We start from the raw sequence: 19105 nt of genomic DNA, 5'->3' as shown, positions 1-19105 counted from the left end.
AGTCCCACATCAGGCTCCCTGCATGGAGCCTGCTTCTCCCTCTGCTGTGTCTCTGCATCTCTCTCTGTGTCTCTATGAATAACTAAATAAAATGTTTAAGAAAAAATAAAATAAAATGATAAACTATTTCATCTTGATAAGAACATTATCTTTTGAATAGCAAATTGGTGGTGACTTCAAACTTCTAAGAAAAGATTACATGTTTAGCATGTTCTTTGGCGCTACAGTGAGCAATATTCACTTACTAGTCGTCCTAATATAACTGCTATTTATTGTCTTTCTACATTTACACTCAACCTTTAGATAAAACATGGACAACTGAAAAATGATGATAGATTAGAATGTGAATGATTTCATGCTGACAATGTAAAAATGCAGTTGTACTTGAGAGAAGTTTTTTTTTTTTTAAGATTTTATTTATTCATGAGAGACACACAGAGAGAGACAGATACATAGGCAGAGGGAGAAGCAGGCTCCCTTCAGGGAGCCCAATGCAGGACTTGATCCCAGGACCCCGGGATCATGACCTGAGTCAAAGGCAGACACTCAACCACTGAGCCACCCAGGTGCCCCTAGGGAGAAATTTAAAGCAGAAGGTGGGATATGAAGGTGGCTCAAGACAAGAATGTGAGCTCTCTTCTCCTACCCAATGCAGAATCAAGACATACTCCCAAAAGCTAATGGAATGTGAGACAGAGGAGGAAACCTTCAAAGATTTATTAGCCTTAATAATAATATAACTTTCAAACATTAGGAGTGTAAGATGATGTAGGGAATAATATAAATGAGCTAAATATTCATTTTTTCAATAGATGATATCTAAAGTGGGTAAGTCTAGAAAGAATTACTATGATCCCTTTATTTGGCATTATAGAAATAAGAACTAAAAGAACCTGAAAGGAAAATGATTAAAAGTGTATACTGCTGGGAGGTGGGAGGAATGAGGCAGGGGACAGTTGTTTTTCATTAATAGAGCCTGTAAGTACTACTTAGTTTTTTAAATATGTGCTATTTAATTTCCTTAATGGGGATATAAAGTCATTAACATAACTCCCTGAAGAATTAACTCAAGTATGGGGGGAGGGGAGGTAGGCAAGAAGCACAGCAGTAGCTGTCATTTTATTATAGAGACTTTAATGTTGTGCCAGGTGGATTCTAAACCTGGTACATGTATTAGCACATTTAATCCTGGCAGTAATCCTTGATGGGGGTGCTGTTATCATCTCCATTTTGAAGATGAGGAATGGGGGCAGTCTTGAAATAGCTTGCCCATGGCTATATATGACCAGTAACCACTGGCTAGAGCTGGGGTTCCAATTCAGGGATGCTGGCCCAGGGTCCTATCTCTTCACTCTTTGCTCTATGCTCTAGTAATTCAGGTGAGATTGTTGTTTCCTCCCCTTTCCTTTTTTTTTTTTTTTAATAAATTTTTAAAATTTATTTGAGAGAGAGAGGCAGAGCATGAGCAGGGGGAGCAGCAGGAGAAGGAGCAGCAGACTCCTCACTGAGCACGGAGGCAGGTGCAGAGCTCCATTCCACCCCAGGATCATGACCTGAGCTGAAGGCAGATGCTTAACTGACTGAGCCACTCAGGTGCCCTCCTTTTTTTTTTAAGATTTATTTATTTATTTTAGGGGGGCCAGAGAGGGGCAGAGGGAGAGACAGAATCCCAAGCAGACCCCCCGCTGAATGCAGAACCCACTGCAGGGCTGGATCTCACATCCCCGAGATCATGCCTTGAGTTGAAACCAAGAGTCCCATGCTGAACTGACTGAGCCACCCAGGTGCCCCTTCCTCACCTTTCCTAATGAGACATCAAAAGAAATGAAGACTCGGAGGTAGAAGCAAACTATTTCATGGTAGCTTTGTGACACCTAAAATAACTCAAAGCAGAAATGTTAAGAATGATTACTTCCAGTGAGTGAGCGGGGAATGGGGAGGTGGAAGGCACAGAGGCAAAAAACTTTTACTTCCATTCATGCTCAGTCTACTGCTTGATTTTTTTAGACCATGATCATCAATTTTATGTTTTAAAGTTTATGTTATGCAAAAGTTTATATTTCAGTGGACTTTTATTTTAAAATCAGAAGTAGGAAGACATTTATGAAAACTCAAATTTATGTTTCTTCTGTCTCCCAAGATTGGAGATAATTTGTATAAATGTGTGTGATTTATGCAACCAAATACACCCTTTGGAAATTTGATTTAAACATTTTATTACTTTAAGTGTTTGTTTCATCTGAAGGGAAATATATTAAAATTTTCTTGCCAATGCTTCTATCCAATTTAAAAGCTCCAGATGATGATTAGACTTTATCAGTCTTGTGACAATAAAATGAAGCTGTATGATCCCTGAGGCTGGTCCTAAAACTCTGTAGAGCTTCTGCTTACTCTCTCAGGACCCTTGAATTCAGAGCCCTGAGCCCACGTGGACAGGGCGTATCTGGCTGCCCTGAGGCTGCTATCCTGTGAGGAAGCCCCAGCCACATAGAGAGGCCATGTCTAAGTTCTATCAGTAGCCCCAGCTGAGATCCCAGTCCACAGCCAACAGGAACCACCAGTCACGGTGAACAAGCCTCCCAATGACTCCAGCCCCTAGCCTTTGCGTCTTTCTGGCTATGAAGTTAAATCCAGCAATCCTAAACTTTTTGTTTTAAACAGATGTGACTCTCAAAGAGAATTTTTATTATAAATCCAAAAGAGATACTAAAACAAATCTACTTTATAAGCAGAGTGATGGATGGCAAACACTAGTAGTGTGTAGACAATGAAATATTCATAAGGAATATATGAAATTCCTTGTCATTTCTCAAAACCTCACACACAGAGGTTGGCATTTTCTTTTATGTGGTATGGGACTGGGGGAGTGCTGGGTAGTTTCTCATTTCTCATTATCTGGACATCTGTCAGACTAACAGGTCATAGCAGCATGGGACAGTGGTGTCAGCCTCTGCTGGATGTTAGAATCACCTAAGTATGGAGGATCCTGGGTGGCTCGGTGATTTAGTGCCTGCCTTCAGCCCAGGGCATGATCCTGGAGCCCCGGGGTCGAATCCCACATCGGGGTCCCTGCATGGAGCCTGCCTCTCCCTCTCCCTGTGTCTCTGCCTCTCTCTCTATCTCTCTCTCTCTCTCTCATAAATAAATAAATAAATAGATGGATAGATAGATAGATAGATAAATAAATAAATAAATAAGAAGAACCTGAGAATGAAAACTTCCAGTGGCCAAACCACAGCCCAGCTCACCTAGGGTCTCTGGGGGTGGAACCCAAGAATGAGTGTTTCATGAGGCTTCCAGATGATTCCAAAAAGCAACCAAGGTTGAGAACCAGGCCTCTCTGAGTCTGATTCAGAAAGTCTGGGGTGAGCACAGAAGTCTGTATTTGTCCAACAGACCCAGGTCATTCTTAGGACCAGGTAAGTTGAGTCATGACCTGCAAGGGGCTGACAATGTGGGCTTCGCAGGTACTCACACCTAGTTCAAGATGTGGTTCAATCACTTTCAAACAGCGAGCCATGGGTAATTGTGTAGCCTCATTAAGCCTTAGTTGACTCATCTGTAAAATGGGAATATTGAAAGATTGGAAGGAAAAAAGCATGTAAAGTACTTGACATACTCTTTGGTGCAGAAGAACCAATTTTAAGACGTTGGCTATTATAAGGAAACAACCTCTTAGGAAACAACCCTACTATTGGCCCCTGGAGGTTCCAGATTGTTCAGAGAGGCCTTTTCTTGCCTAGAAATGAGATAGGATACTCCAGATAAAGCCACAACTTGCAAATGCTCTTTGTTTTGAATGCACACATATCCAAGATCACTTTCACCTGCAGATTAAAGGATTTTCTCAGACATTGTTGAATGGATCCTTGCACGTTGCTGAGGTTCTGGTGTGGGTAAATATTATCATTCCAAATAAAGAAATGTGGAAGAGCATAGGCCACACTCCCGATCACATAGCACAGGAAGGGTGAAGCTGGGGAGAAGCTCTCTGGAAAGTAGGGAGAATGAGAGTCAGGGAGGAGGGTGCAAGTGGAGGGGGAGGGTGCCATCCCCATTCCTGGCAGACATCTATAGTCCACCCCTTGCCTCGGCTTCCTCCGCATGTATCCCAACTGTGTACTTTCCCACATTGCGCTTTGATGACATTTCTCATTCCATGAACAGCTAAGGTACTAAGTGCTCTCCACTTACACGATCATCTGCAAAGTGAGAAAATTAACCTAACTACTAGATAACCTCTTCCCAATCTTTTGGCTAAGAACTATTCTTCGGCTCTTTGGGGGAAGAGGTTTTGTTTGGTTGGATGGCTGGTGTTACTGGCTACCCCCACCACCACTCCTTCCCTCAGTTCTCTGCTTTATTGTGTAATGCAGATGAGGCCGGGATGTGTTATTGATGTTACCATGTTTTAATTCTTGATTTACTTAATTCTTGATATCTTTAATGCGGGGAGAAAATATCTTCCAAGCACTCATTAAAGAAATGTTCTTGTGTTCAATTTGCCCTGGCTGCAGAATCGATTCATGAACGTCACCTGCTGTCCCTACCCTGAGTCACAGAAATTGCTTAAAATAGATTGCCTGACAGATCAACTGGAACTGGATGAGCCACACAGACATGGCAACCAGTATTTTTTTAGTATGAAAATATCACGGCACTGCATCCACTCATGAGTAGGGGACAGGAGCTTCCTTTGCAACTTACAGCCCCCACGGTGGTGAACTCCCACATCTCCTTTGAACACATACTCCATGATAAGTCAGATTAACTCTGATATTGCAGAAGTCCTAACCTCTGTCAAACAGTGAGTATAAACCTTAATTTTTAAAGTACACAATCCACATTGCCTCTCCTTGATAACTTGATGAAGCCAGAGAAACATGGATCCTTCCAGAGAAGAAAGGAATGCCTGTAAATCCATACCCAAGCCTGTGGGCTTAAAAAGAAAAAAAAAAAATCTGGCTCTCCTGTTTTTTTGTCCTCTTTGTCTTGAGTGTTTTAATGTTCAGAGACTAGAGGGAAATGGTGTGTCTGCCCCCCATGATTGCACTAACCAGCTTTCTGTAGCAAAGACAACATCAGCTTCTGCATGTGGCAGCATTATAGGCACCAAACACTAATGTAATCATGTGTATGGTTTTAGCCAGGATCTTAGTTCCAGAAGCCTAACTAAAATACATGGTCTTAGCTGTCTGATCTCTGAACTCAAGTGATACGTATGAACTTCCTTTTTTCATCAACACTTCAAATGCAGAGAAGCCCCACAGCATTGTGGGGACCCCACTACCAATGATGATATGTCATAGACCAGGACACTGAGATGATCCCTCAAGCTTGAGATTGTCCTTCTAGGTTTCATCATCAATGAAGTGAGGAAATACTTGCTCGTATGTTTGGCTACTACCCCCAAATGGTATAGATTTAAAAATAAATTCAGCACCACTCTGATTTGGGTTCTTTATATTGTCTTTTTAGAAGACGGAATAGGAGAGTGTACCAGCAAGCCAGAATTCTCTGACATGTTTCTACAAAGGGACATTACAAAGGGGTGATTCCCCCCAGCATCTTCAGCAGGCTCCATGCTAGAAATTGACAAAGTGGGAAACACCATACTACAGAAGCATCAGGTGCTTCTAATTAGCAGCTACAGCTCAAACACATCCAGTTGCTCTTTGGTGCAAAAATCCTAAGTGGCAACTCATGCCCACAGCATCGTGTCCAGCCCCACTGCCCAGGATGAAGGCCAAGGGCCACCCCATCAGCCGCCTGCTCTTTCCATTTCAGGTCCCCAGGTGTGACCCAGACTGAGAAATTCTCTGCCCTCTGGGCCAGCACTTGTCACACTGTCACGAACATATGGCCACCTGGGGGTCTTGTTAAGATGCAGATTCTGATGCAGCAGGTCTAGACTGGGTCCTGAGAGTCGCATTTCTAACAAGCCGTTTGGGACCACACTGGGCTTGAATAGCAGGGGGCTGCCTCTCCAGCCAGAAGACTGACGCCCATTCTGCACGTACTGGGCTGAGGTCTGAGAATGGATGTTCATGAGCCACTTCAGTTCTTCCTGGAAAACGATATAAATAGAGCCAAGTTTCTCTCCACGATAATGGATGAAACAGAAGCACACGTAATTGAAATCGTCAGAGAGCCCCAAACTGTGCTTTTGCCATTCATTTCAGCCCCCTCCATCCGAGTGTTTATCCGCACACCCGGAGGGAACAGAGAGCCACCTCACCTCCCGCGCCCTTCTGGCAGAGGGAATATTAAGGAAATGAGGAAAAGCCAGGAACCAACAGAACCTCACAGCTTCCTTCCTTCACAGACCAGATGAGAGGAGTCTGTGAACTTGAGTGAGAAAAAAAATTACATCTTTATTTTTACTGACCACATGTATTTATTAGCATTTCATTTCATGACTCATGTGGCAACAAACCACAGCAGCAGTAGCAATACCTGGTGACTTTGTCTCCAGCAGAAATACAAGTTATTTCCATGCTATATTACAGCTGTTGCAGATTGTCTTACTCATCACTACAGTTGAAATGACTAACTCTTTTTATAATAAGGAAGCTTCCTGGCTCTTGTTAAGAAAGAAGTACATATATTACTAATATCTTCCTTTCTCAGTGTTTTGATAACCAGATTTCAATGAATCAGTTTCTTTGTAGTTCTTTGTTATTTATTTTATATCTTTTACTACACAGTTCTGAAAAGGAGTCCATAAAGCATGAAGGCCTGCATCACACAAAATGTTTAAGATCCCCCAACACAATGTTGGGATGTGAAGAAATGGCAGCTGGTGCATTCAGCATTGTCAACACTAATTAAAATAATTCTTTTAGGTCAGGGATCACAAGTGCATATTCCTGCAGAGCCTAGGTATATAGAAAAATGAGTGAAGTGATCCACTTTAAGAAAAACAAAGAGAGAATAATATATGGCAGCTGACTTTTGCCTTTGGAGTTAGGACAGTGGAGTCAAGAAGAATGTGGCAGGCTGAAGAATGAACATCCTGTCTAAAGGAGGCATCCTGGGATGCCTGGGTGGCTCAGTTGTTGAGCATCTGCCTTTGGCTCAGGGCGTGATCCTGGGGTTCCGGGATCGAGTCCCACATCGGGTTCCCTGCATGGAGCCTGCTTCTCCCTCTGCCTATGTCTCTGCCTCTCTGTCTCTCATGAATAAATAAATAAAAATCTTAAAAAAAAATAAAGGGGGAATCCCTGACAGCTCCACAGTGATGTGAGAACACCCCCAGGTTGCCAGGTCTTCAGATTTTTTCCAAGAAAAGCCAAAAGTCTTAGTGCAGTGGAAATTCGCCCCCCACCCCAAAAATCACACGCACAATATTGTAATGCATATCTTGGCAATTACTGCAATTAACAAGAAACGAAGGAGGAAAGATACTCTGAGCAGGCCAACCAACCAGAATAAACAGCAATCAATATCCATCATGAGATAAATAGACAATATAGGAAAAATTCAGCTTTCCCTTTGCCTTGAGAATGTTTCACAATCACTAAACTTCCAGTTTTGTATTTAAAGAAAGGCAAAATAGTTATCTTAACCAACATCCAAAATTTCATAAGGAGGGTTATCAGATTTAGCAAAAAAAATAGAGGGCAGTCAGTTAAATTTCAATTTCAGATAAGTAACAAATATATTTTTAATATATTTCCCGGTGATATTTAAGATTATACTTATATTTTTTTAATTGCTGTTGTTAGCTGAAATCCATATTTAACTGAGTGTCTTGTAAATCTTATCTGGCAGCTTCACTAATAAGCCAGCGCCAACTGTGATGGAGTGGTTATTATTTAAATGAATATGTAATACTGACAACCAGCATTGCAATTGCATTTTTGTTTTGTTTGGGTAGCATTTTTTGGAGTACCACATTCATTCAGGAAAGTGCATATATCATCAGTACCGCTCAGTCACTTTTCACAACCAAGCACAATCAGTAACCAGTACCCTCATCAAGAAAGAGAACAGTCCTGACCTGCAGGCGCCCCTCATGCCCTTTCCTTGGCCCAAGGGAAATACCATTCCAGACTTAAAACAGCAGAAGTTTGGGGCGCCTGGCTGGCTCAGTCAGTAGAGTATGCAACACTTGATCTCTAGGGTGGTGAGTAGAGATTACTTAAAAATAAATAAACTTTAAAAAAAAAAAAACAGCATGACTTAGTGTGCTCTGTTTTCAAACCTCGTGTAAATGGGTTTGGGTTGTTTTTTAAGCCTACAAAACTGTGTGTTTACAGGGCGCCTGGGTGGCTCAGTTGAGTGTCTCAGATTGAGTGTCTGACTTCAGGTCAAGATCTCAGGGTCCTGGGATTAGACCCCACATTGGGCTCTGCACTCAACTGGGAGTCTGCTTCCCCCTCTCCCTCTCACCCTCCCCCTACTAGTGCTGGCTCTCTCCTTCTCTCTCTCTTTCTCTCTCTTCTCTCTCTCAAATAAGTAAATAAAATCTTAAAAAAAAAAACTCTGTGTGTGTGCATGTGTGAGAGAGAAAGAATGCTTATTCTGATTATTGGATTATTGTGTAAATCCACGTTTTGGGGGGTAGCAGACACTGCTGTTCCACACGTGATCCCTTGTCCTTGCAATTCCAGTTTCCACCAGCCTGGCTTCCAGCTACCAGGACCTACATTTCTCTGTCTGAAGGTTCTCCTTGGCCACTGCCCCTGGGCAGGAAGTGCCAGGGATTAACACTCCTGGGTACAGCCCTCAACCAGAGACTGATGGGAGTGGGTGGATAAATACCCCAGCTCCCTCACCCCAGGGGTGAGACAGGGGAGGGGCGGGTTCTCCCTGGCTTCCCAGGACTCCCCACCAGGAATCAGGATTGCACCCCAGTTGCATCTGCCATAACATGCTTCTTGTCTTCCTTCCATCGCCTGTCTCACTTCCCCCAGACCCTGGCACTGTTTCCCTAGAACCATCTCCCAAATAACCTTGGTACACTCCGTTCCTTGCCTTGGGCTCTATTTCTGGGTGGAACCAAGCTAAAATGTCCAGTGACATGAAATTACCCTCAGTACCCTACATTTATTCAACAAACTTGTTGCCAGATGCAGTGCTCGGTGCCCTCACAGAAATGCCTGGTGGTGAATGCAGACTCTACACCTTGTCCTGACATGGGCAGAGGACTCCAGAAGCACAGCAGGCCACAGTCCTGTGGCCACAAGTCTGGGATGTTCTTCCCTAAGGCAGAGCTAGCTGACTCCTTGTGAATTCTGATGTGTGTGATAACAGTTGGAGCTACTACATTTTGAAGACTTGCAAAGCGATAATTTACATTTAACACGAAAACGACCCACGTAATATTTTGGATGATTGAGAAGGCAGTCCAGAGTTCTGGGTGCTCCAGGGCATGATGAGCATCCGTGGTTCGTGTTCAGTACAACCAATAAAGGATGTACTGTCCTGGTACGGCCTCATTTCTATTTAAATATATCTCCAAAGCATCTTGTTTACTTGTCATTTGTTTTTTTCACAGAAATCTCAAAGTGAGAGTTCTTAGAAAAAAATCTAAAATTAAAAATGTAAGTTCATTTTCATATTCATGAAAATTAATAAGCAAAAGTTCACTGTATTTTGCAAAAGCATGGTATTGTCTTTTTACATGGCCTGATTGTTACTCTCCATTTCTGACAATAAACCAGAAAGCAAGAGCTATTTATATATCAAGGGCTTTTCCCAGGATCGAAGTATTTAAAAAGTATGCTTGAATAATACACAGATAGCACCAAGCCTTTCCCATGGGAGGAAAATCTGAGTCAGGCCCTCACCCAATCTCAGCACCACTGGGCATTCTCAGTCGGGTGGGGAACACCCCAGAGCCCCATCCTTGCTCCACATCGTGTGGCTGCCTTTCCTGAGATAAGAATTGTCTGTAGAAATGTCCACAATAGCCAAACTGTGGAAGGAGCCTTGGTGTCCATTGAAAGATGAATGGATAAAGAAGATGTGGTCTATGTATACAATGGAATATTACTCAGCCATTAGAAATGACAAATACCCACCATTTGCTTCAACGTGGATGGAACTGGAGGGTATTATGCTGAGTGAAGTAAGTCAGTCGGAGAAGGACAAACATTATATGGTCTCATTCATTTGGGGAATATAAATAATAGTGAAAGGGAATGGAGGGGAAGGGAGAAGAAATGTGTGGGAAATATCAGAAAGGGAGACAGAACATGGAAGACTCCTAACTCTGGGAAACGAACTAGGGGTGGTGGAAGGGGAGGAGGACGGGGGGTAGGGGTGAATAGGTGGCGGGCACTGAGGGGGGCACTTGACGGGATGAGCACTGGGTGTTATTCTGTATGTTGGCAAATTGAACACCAATAAAAAATAAATTTATTATTTAAAAAAAGACTAAAAAAAAAAGAATTGGCTGTAGAAATTGTGTCAGCTCAAAAGCTTGGAACAAAACTCATGTTATGATTTTTCAAATCCCTTTTCCGTGAAATCTGTGTGAAATAACAGCATTTCTGAAACGATAGTTGTATGTTTTATGTCATGTAACTATTATGCTGTTCTGACTGCTTCAATAGTTTTTCAAAAAAGCAAAAGCACTTACAAGTTGAGGATATTTGTGCCTTTTAAAACGTGTCTGCAATGTCAAATTCTGCTGTTCATAAAGAAAAATCATTATATATATTATATTGTATTATATATATTTATACTATATATCTCCGTATATACTATGTGTGTATATTAACATAATATGTGAATAGCTGTATATAGACTTATAATATATATACAGAAAATATATCATTTTATCATGAACAATTACTTTCAACCTCCTAGGAGGAGCCAGAGTTATCAGTCAACATTTGAATAAAGGAGAATGTGTTTTCCTCTGTTTTAGAAAGGTAGTTTTTTGGGGTATTTTCTTTTGGAATTATTGCCACTCTGAAACTAAATGAAATTATAAAAAGGAAACTAAAGCTGCATATTTAATAGAAAAAGTGTGAGATGCACTCCAGAAATAGAAAAGATGATCAAGAAATATCAAGATGAAATTTCAGTTGGGAGGGGTTCCTAGAACTAGGCGGAAAATAGAGTGTCTGCCTTTAATTTATGGGGAGAGCTTGGAAGCAATGGCCTTCTGTAATCTGCACCATCTGTATTATTGATTAATGGGGTCAAGGGCAGAATTACTCACTGCTGGTTTTCTCCCAGGAGCCCTGTTCTGGTCTCTTCGCCAGATTGACTTCTCTGGCTTCCTTGCAGCCATTTTGCAAAGTGCTAAGGAGGTATAAGTGCCTCCCCTGCTCTGAGTTGAGTGACACCTGCCAACAGATGACAAAGAGGCTCCCATTTTGATGCAGAGGTGATAACATGTCCGTCTCCGCCAATAAATGTGTTCAGGATCAGAATCCATTGGTTACTGGCGTCCATCTAGAGATAAGACATTTTTCACGGAAAAGCAAAGGGAACCACTTAGACTCCACACACCCCAATTTGTGGAAAAGTGAAACATTCAATCATCAAACAATGAGCTGTATTGGTGTCTGCTTGTTTTAATTAACCTAGCTAAACAGAGGGACACCAGGGTGGCTCAGTGGTTGAGCATCTGCCTTTGGCTCAGGTCATGATCCCAGGACCCCGGGATCAGGTCCTGCATCAGGCTTCCCACAGTTCTGCTTCTCCCTCTGCTTATGTCTCTGCCTCTCTGTGTCTCTCATGAATAAATAGGTGAAATCTTTAACAACAAATAAATAAATAAACAAATAAACAAATAAACAAATAAATAAACAAGCTAGCTAAATAGAGTAGTTTCCAATTTGTTTAGCAGACCCCCCCCCCCTTCCTGGAATATATCCATACCATATCCATATCTGTGGTCCTTATGGTAACTCCTTTCTGCTTGGATTACTTGGCCTCAATCTCTTTAAAACAATATATATTTTAAATTGAGCTGTGGTCACTGCTTTTTGTTTCTCACCTTCAGTTTTTCCCTCTGGCTACCAACTCCAACATACCTGCCTAAGGGCTTAAAGTAGTGGAGAAAAGATGATCTCCATGTGCCACAATCACAAATAGATGTCTGCCTTTCATCTCTGCCTGCAGTGAGGTATTGTGCCCTAGTACAAGGGGCAGGGGCTTGAGACCCAGGCTTCCTGGTTCAGATCGCAGCTCCTCCCCCCAGATTGCTGACCAGCGAGGGTGACAGTGCCCACCTTATTAGGTCACTATAGGATTGAATGAGATAGCCCTTCCAGATCCCTGGGTTTGCAGAAAGTGTCAGGTAAATATTTGCTGTTGTGATGAGTGGCGTCACAGAAGGGTAAGGTAGAGGTAGACAGGAGGTCATGGCCACAGCTCTCAATAGAGATACCACAGGCTCATCACTGGTGCTTTAATTCCCTCTAGAGTGTGGAAAGAAATTATTCTCTGGTTTGACTTGTCTTCCGGTTCATTGCTTCTATAGAAAAAAATTGGTTTCCCTCAAGTGTGGGCTCTGAATCTGAGGCTAAATTTGATGATGGTCCCACAACTGAAAGCTATTCTGGAGGATAAAATGATCACTACTCAGCCAGGGTTGGCAGGTAGGCTCAATGCAAGGTGTTAGCTCTTGCAGCAGTAAATCTAAGTGGATAATTTGTATTATACTTCCTTATTTTTTATTTTTACTTAAGTTATATACTCGCAGAGTTTAAAGAGACAACCAGTTATAAAAAGCTTGTTATGAAAGACAGCTCTCTTCCAGTCCACCAGCACCATTTCCCACTGTTTTGAGGCAACTGTGTTTTTTAAATGAGGTATAGTTGATGCACAATGTTTCATTAGTTTCAGGTGCACAGCATGGTGATTGGTGGGTCAGAGTCCTCCAGTAGCTCTTTGAGAAAGGATTCATGGGAAGTAAAGTTTTCGAGACAATTGCATCTTTCTTATTATTCTTCTCTCTTAATGAATAGTTTGGGCACAGAACTTGAAGCTGAAATCATTTTCCTCTCTGAGTTTAAAGACGTAACTCCATTGTCTTCTAGCTTCCAGTGCTTTTGTGGAGAAATAAAATGTCATTCTGATTTTGATCCTTTGTATGTAATCCCATTTCTTTCTTTCTGGTGGTTTCTAGGACCTTTTCTCTGTGCTGGTATTCTGAAAATTCACGATCTGCTTCAGTGTATATCATCATTCACTGTGCTGAACTCTCAGCTGGCTGTTTTACTCAGGAAAATGCACATCCTTAACTTCTAGGAAATTTTTTAAAAATTATTTATTTGATTGTTTTCTCTCTCCTGTTGTAACTTCTGTCTTCACGTGCCAGGTTCCCTGTGCCTGTTAAACTGAGGGAGGTACAGTCACTGGCCTGCTTGAAGTGAAGCAGATAGTTTGTGGATTAAATTTTGAAATAGTCTTGCCGTGATCCTGTCTGCAGACCCTCCTTCACCCTCACTTCTAGAAATGTGCCCACTGCCACCTAAGTGACCCACTGTTCTTCTATTTTCCTGCATCCAAAATTTTGTTCCTCTGATCAGCTCTTACATTCTCATTTCCTTGGGGGTTTATGCCTTTTAAAAAAATAAAAATCCCTACTATTATCTTGTTCTGGTATAACAAGAAAGAGCAGAGATCATGGTGTGTATCTAATCTGCAGTCTTTAACTAAAAGCCCAAGTGATTTTCTAAGGAAATGCAGAATTGATATTTGCCACATGTTTAAAGTCCATTTTCCTAATCAGTGTACACCAAATAAATACACACAACCTTTTATGACCTGCTGGAAAACAGGCAGTCTAGCCCAATGTAAGCTATTCCATAGGTGACCACAGATTCAAGAGTGTACAGCATAAGGAGAGAGCATGATAAGAGGGTAAAGGATACTTTCCATTCCTTCTGAAGTGATTTCTGTGGCATGAGCTCTCTTCTCAACAACCCCCTCATCTGTAGCTTAGATCTACAAATACAAAACCTAATAAGGCAAAATCAGCAACAGAAAAATACCTAAGTGTCCCTATAACAAGTGGAAGAATGTGTTCGTGGAAAGAGACCTCATTACTCATTTATGGTTCTATTTAAGTCATATCTTTCATGTTATTTGAATCCAGCAAGCCTTTTCTGGCTTCCCTTGGCCTGATCTTTTCTTTAGAGACTGGCACAGTAGTCAGGGAGAGAAGAGACCCCAAATGTTGCCTTGACCCCGAATCCCTTTTTCCTACTGTCTTTGGGACAGCATGTGGCTCCACTGGCCCAGCTGACAGCTGACATTTGCTGTGTCCTCCTTCACTTCTGAGGCCAAGGGCAAAGGCAGCTAGACAGGCACTGTGGCCGTGGGGTGGTAGACACCTGTCTAAGGGGCTGGGAGAGAGTTGTGAGCCACAGCCCAGGACACTCCCGACATGGCTCTGCAGACTCTTCCACCCTTCTTTCTGGAGTCTGCCACAACTGACCCACTCCACAAAGCAAAGAACAAGCAGCAGGTATCCCTCAAGAGGAGACTTGGAAGGGCTTACCAAGGAGAAATCGGAACCAGAATCTTAACCTGGTGTCTGCAGCACCCCCATCACAGCAGCCTCTCCTCCCCACAGCCCAGCCTGGCACTCTCACCTGCCTCTGTCTCACCTAGGGGCTGGCTCCTACCGCAGGAGGTCTGGACACACAGGCCAGGGCTGTCGTGGCCTCCAGCAGTGTGTCTCCTGGCCTCATCACAGCAGAGCCAACATATCCTTAAAGGGACATCGCCCAGCTGCTGAGCAGAACATGCTCTCCAGATAAATATGCAAATCAGCATTTTAAAAATTCTGATGAAACCAGGAGTCAGGTGCTGACAAGGACAGGCCTGTCATAGAGGGGAGAGAAGGGGGCTGCAGACTGGGCTCATCCAGGCCTCTTGTGAAGGGCAGTGGCTGCCCAGCCCCACAGTCCATGAGCCAAGGCTGCAGCAGACATTAGAACATTGACAAGGACATAGGGCAGGTGACTCCTCCATCCCCTTGACATGAGGGATGCTAAGGTTGGTAGGTTCCTGGGATACAACAGGTCTTTGAGTCGGCTTTGCTGAGCCTTCCTCATGTGGCCCAGCAGCCTGAGACGGCCACCTGACCATCCCTCTCTCCTTCACAGGGGTCAGACCCCAGGCATGATTGGGTGGTGCTCCTACCCCCCCCAAACTCTCATCTTCTCTCATGAGTGCCTCCCCCTCATAAAATTGTTGCAAGTTTGATCCCATCTTGGACTCTGCCTTCCAGAAGATCCAGACTAAGATGCCCAAAGACCTTCAATAACTTCCTGTCGACGGGCTGACTGACCGGAACCAGCACAGGAGACAGAAATACTAAGTTGCATTTCCGAATATCCTGTTTCTTACTGTCTTTTCCCCCCTTCCTTCAGGTTGTGGCTCTTTCCTCCTGGTGCCTGCTGAGGGATTCAATTTACTACACGCTGTCTGTGGTTGCGCTCATCGTGGTAAGTGTGTGATGCGCACCTCACCTGAGGGTCCTTGCCCTTTGACTCAACTCATCTTTCTCACAGGTGGAGCCTGTGGGCAGCTCCTCTGCACAGAGCACGTTCAAGGTCTCTGATGACGAGTGAGTGGATAGATGCCTGTCATGGAGGTGGCCTCTTGTGCTTCCGGCTGCTTTGATCACCCAGAACCCCAGCTTGTAGTGGGGTGCTCTGAACAAGCATGTTGACTCTGATGGTCTGGTCCTGTGAGAGTCCTCTGCTGTTTTCCTGTGACCCTCTGAGCATCCCTGCTCACTTTCTCATGGGCTTCTCTGGAACTGTCTTCAGTGTCAGTGTCCCCGGGTTTGGATCTTACCTCCTCCCTCCATGTGCTCTCCCAGGACGGCACCCATGGCCATTACCACTCATGGTGGACACCTCCACACTGCTTTCTTAGCAGTGGCGTCTCCTTGAGGTCCAGTCTCAGAGAAGCTCCTCTCTACTGGACAGCTTCCTGTCCCAAACTCAACGTCTCTAAAATTAGCATGACCTCCCCAAGATTGGACCCTTTTTTCTGTATTTCAATCCACATTTGTCTCCTAGCTACCAAACCTGTGGCTGATAATAAGCTGACCTTTCCCTGAATTCCATCATACCCACTTGGCTTAATTGTAGGTTTCAGTCTTGTAAAAATCTCCCCAGTGTGTCCCTTCTTAGCCAATTTTAGTTGAGGCTTTTTGTGTCTTTGGGCTGAACTGACACAGCCTGTCATGGGTCAGTATTACAAGAAGCATCGCTGCCACCCACCTTCCCCTGCCCCCTCAGTCAGTCCTCAGAGCATTCCCAGTGTTAGCTCTACAAAGAACACCTGTGAATGCCAGTCCCTCGTGGCTCCATGTCACCTGTGGGGACAAATCCAAACCCCTCAGCTTGACAAGCTGAGTCATCCAGAAGAGTGGTGAATCAGAAAGACACAGAATTAGGACATCTGACCCCTAATTGTGGTCCCCTCCCTTCTTGCTAGCTCTAATGACCTTGGAAAAATCAGTCTGAGTCATAGTTTTCTTACCTACAAAACAAGAACAGATCCACTGAAAGGCTGACTCACCTGTTTACCAAGTACTTACCTGTAGGTTATTTAATTATCAAGATCTATACAAATAAGTTGAAAGTGATGTATAAATAATAGTGAAAGGGAATATAAGGGAAGGGAGAAGAAATGTGTGGGAAATATCAGAAAGGGAGACAGAACGTAAAGACTGCTAACTCTGGGAAACGAACTAGGGGTGGTAGAAGGGGAGGAGGGCGGGGGGTGGGAGTGAATGGGTGACGGGCACTGGGTGTTATTCTGTATGTTAGTAAATTGAACACCAATAAAAAATAAATTAAAAAAAATAAATAAATAAATAAAAAAGAAAAAAAAAAAAGAAAGTGATGTTCAATACAACACTCTCTACAAGGAACCAGTAGATACTTCAGCCAACAGCAGTTCCTGACAATGAAGATCTTGGGTTGACAACCACGGTCCCCTCATTCCAGGGGCCACTGATAATTGGAAGGGTCAAGACCTGCCCAAGGCATTCAGATACACCATGTCAGAACCAAAGACATGCCTCCTCTGTTGAATTTCCGGTTGGTAGACTTAAGGACACGCATGGATTCTATGTTCTCATTCTCAATTACTACCTGTGGGAAAGGTATGATCATCCCAAATCTAGAAGATCCTTCTGTTCACACAGCGCAGATTTCTCAAACACTTGTTGCAGAAAGCTTTGTCCTGTGACGTAGGAACCCACGTTCATCACCTGCACCCTCTGCTCTCCTGCCTTTAGGGTAATTTGGGATGGTTTTTGAAAGTTACTGTTTCAAAAGGCATGATTTGGGGATGGCATAAATGGACGCAACTCTCTATTTTGCTGAATTCTGGAAAGAGATAACTATTCCCAGAAAGGTGAGGCAATGAGGCAGAAAGCAAAGACTGAGATCTCCCCAGAGCATGGATTCTGCATGTCCACTCTCATCTGTGAATGGCCTGCACTGGCTTCTTTCTGTGTTCTCAGCACAAACACCTCCAGACTCTGTGTGAAATAACTTGTCTTTGGTCAGGTTTATCTGGACATGCTCAAGACTTAAAAAAAAAAAAAAAAAAAAGTAATTGTTGCTAGTGATGTGAGAGGAAGTAAAGAGATTTTGCTTCCTGGGCTTCAGGTGACACCCACTCAAGTGGGGTCTTTGGGCAAAGCTGTCATCCGCCCCATGTGTGGTCTGTGAATCACAGAGCTGAGCCAGTTGAACATGCAGGCTGCCGCAGCTCTGTCTTCCCCTCAGATGGCAACAAGATGCAAAAGCAAGTGATTCTCCGCTGTTACCTGCAGATTTGGACTGTGTCTTTACAGCCCAGATGTCAAGAGCAGAGTTTTCTGATTTTGAGAAAAATGAGATTTCTCCACTGTTAGGAAGTAATGGCAGACATAAAGCTTGAGTCCTCAGGGTTTGGTCTCAGTTCTTATTTTAACCGGTGTTCCACCACCATCAGTAGGCCATGGAAACACCTAGCATGATTATCCAAAAAGCGCAACCCAGAACTTTTAATCCAGTAAGTTCTGGTAGGACCCAGGAAGTTCCACTTTAACCAGGATCTGCCCTGCCCCTCAAGTGACTCAGGTGCACCACACTCACTGCAGGAAACTCAGCCGCAAATACAGCTGGACACCATTTCCTTGGGATCATCACCTGCTGGGTGGCGGTAATCGCTTCCAGAGGAAAGATGGAGATTGTCCAACACAAGGCATCATGGCCGCTTGTTTGTCTGGATTGCTGACTGCTGTTTATTCTAGGCACATTGTCACATGAGACTTGAAACTGAGGTGAGGAGTAGAACAGTCTTCTACACAGAAGCACAACATTTAGCACAAATGCTAAATGTCCCCATATCTGTCCCAGGGCCCAGCCCCAGGCTGCTGCTCAAACCCGCTGTTTGTTTTTGTCAGGGTGTCCTGGGCTCCTCTTTTTGTGTATTCCCCAAATATCATGGTAACAAAATCACTTTTCTTCTGGCCTTCTTTGTATAATATTAGGCTTCTCTATTGGACCCTGTAGTGGGCACTTAAAATTCCTGTATTTAAAAGCCTTTCTCCTATCCACAAATAATTACCAACCAACCATACAATTTATTTTATTTAAAGTTTTAGGGTCTTTTTTAAACTCTCCCCATTTTTATGGTTCTGAAATGTTCAGAAGACAGAACTGCCAGTCTGCAGAGGTGATGCAATAAAGAACTTGTTTACCCAGAGGGCAAGTCAAGACTAAGTGGACGCATCAGAATCACCAGATGTCACTTCTTTGTACACCCCTGTGAGAGGCCCCACAGCCCCATGCAGAGGAGCCCCAAGGGTGAACCATGGGGCCTGGGGACCCAGAGAACGGGGGAGATTGCTATCATAGGGATGCTCGTGCCGCTGGGCCAGGAGAGCACAGACAGTGGGGATTACCTGGTCTGAAGCAGGCTTGACCTGGACAAGACCAGAACGCAAACACACAAGAATGAGACAAGCAGAAACCAGCAGAGCTTAAGACCATTAACTTAGAGACAAGGGATTCAGTTCCCTTGGGCATTTGGGTTTTACCTACCTTGACTCTGTGCTGTTTTCTGGTTGGTTTGTTGTCTTTAAGGGAGAAAGCAGAAGAAATTAGGGATGTGTTAT

General features: G+C 43.5%; 1 protein-coding gene across 2 annotated transcripts in view; it reads left to right on the top strand.

The window, feature by feature from the left end:
* SLC24A3 (solute carrier family 24 member 3) overlaps positions 1-19105 on the top strand; it is a 481544-nt gene that overhangs the window by 404269 nt on the left and 58170 nt on the right. For both annotated transcript variants that reach the window (XM_049100282.1, XM_025469153.3), the window contains one exon: positions 15348-15422. In XM_049100282.1, coding sequence (XP_048956239.1) covers positions 15348-15422 — 75 coding nt within the window. The remainder of the gene's footprint in view (positions 1-15347; positions 15423-19105) is intronic.

The sequence above is a fragment of the Canis lupus genome, chromosome 24 (genome assembly GCF_003254725.2).
Source record: "Canis lupus dingo isolate Sandy chromosome 24, ASM325472v2, whole genome shotgun sequence".
Taxonomy (NCBI): Eukaryota; Metazoa; Chordata; class Mammalia; order Carnivora; family Canidae; genus Canis; species Canis lupus.
The sequence above is the reverse complement of the archived record's forward strand: the minus strand, read 5'-3'. Positions and strand labels throughout refer to the sequence as shown.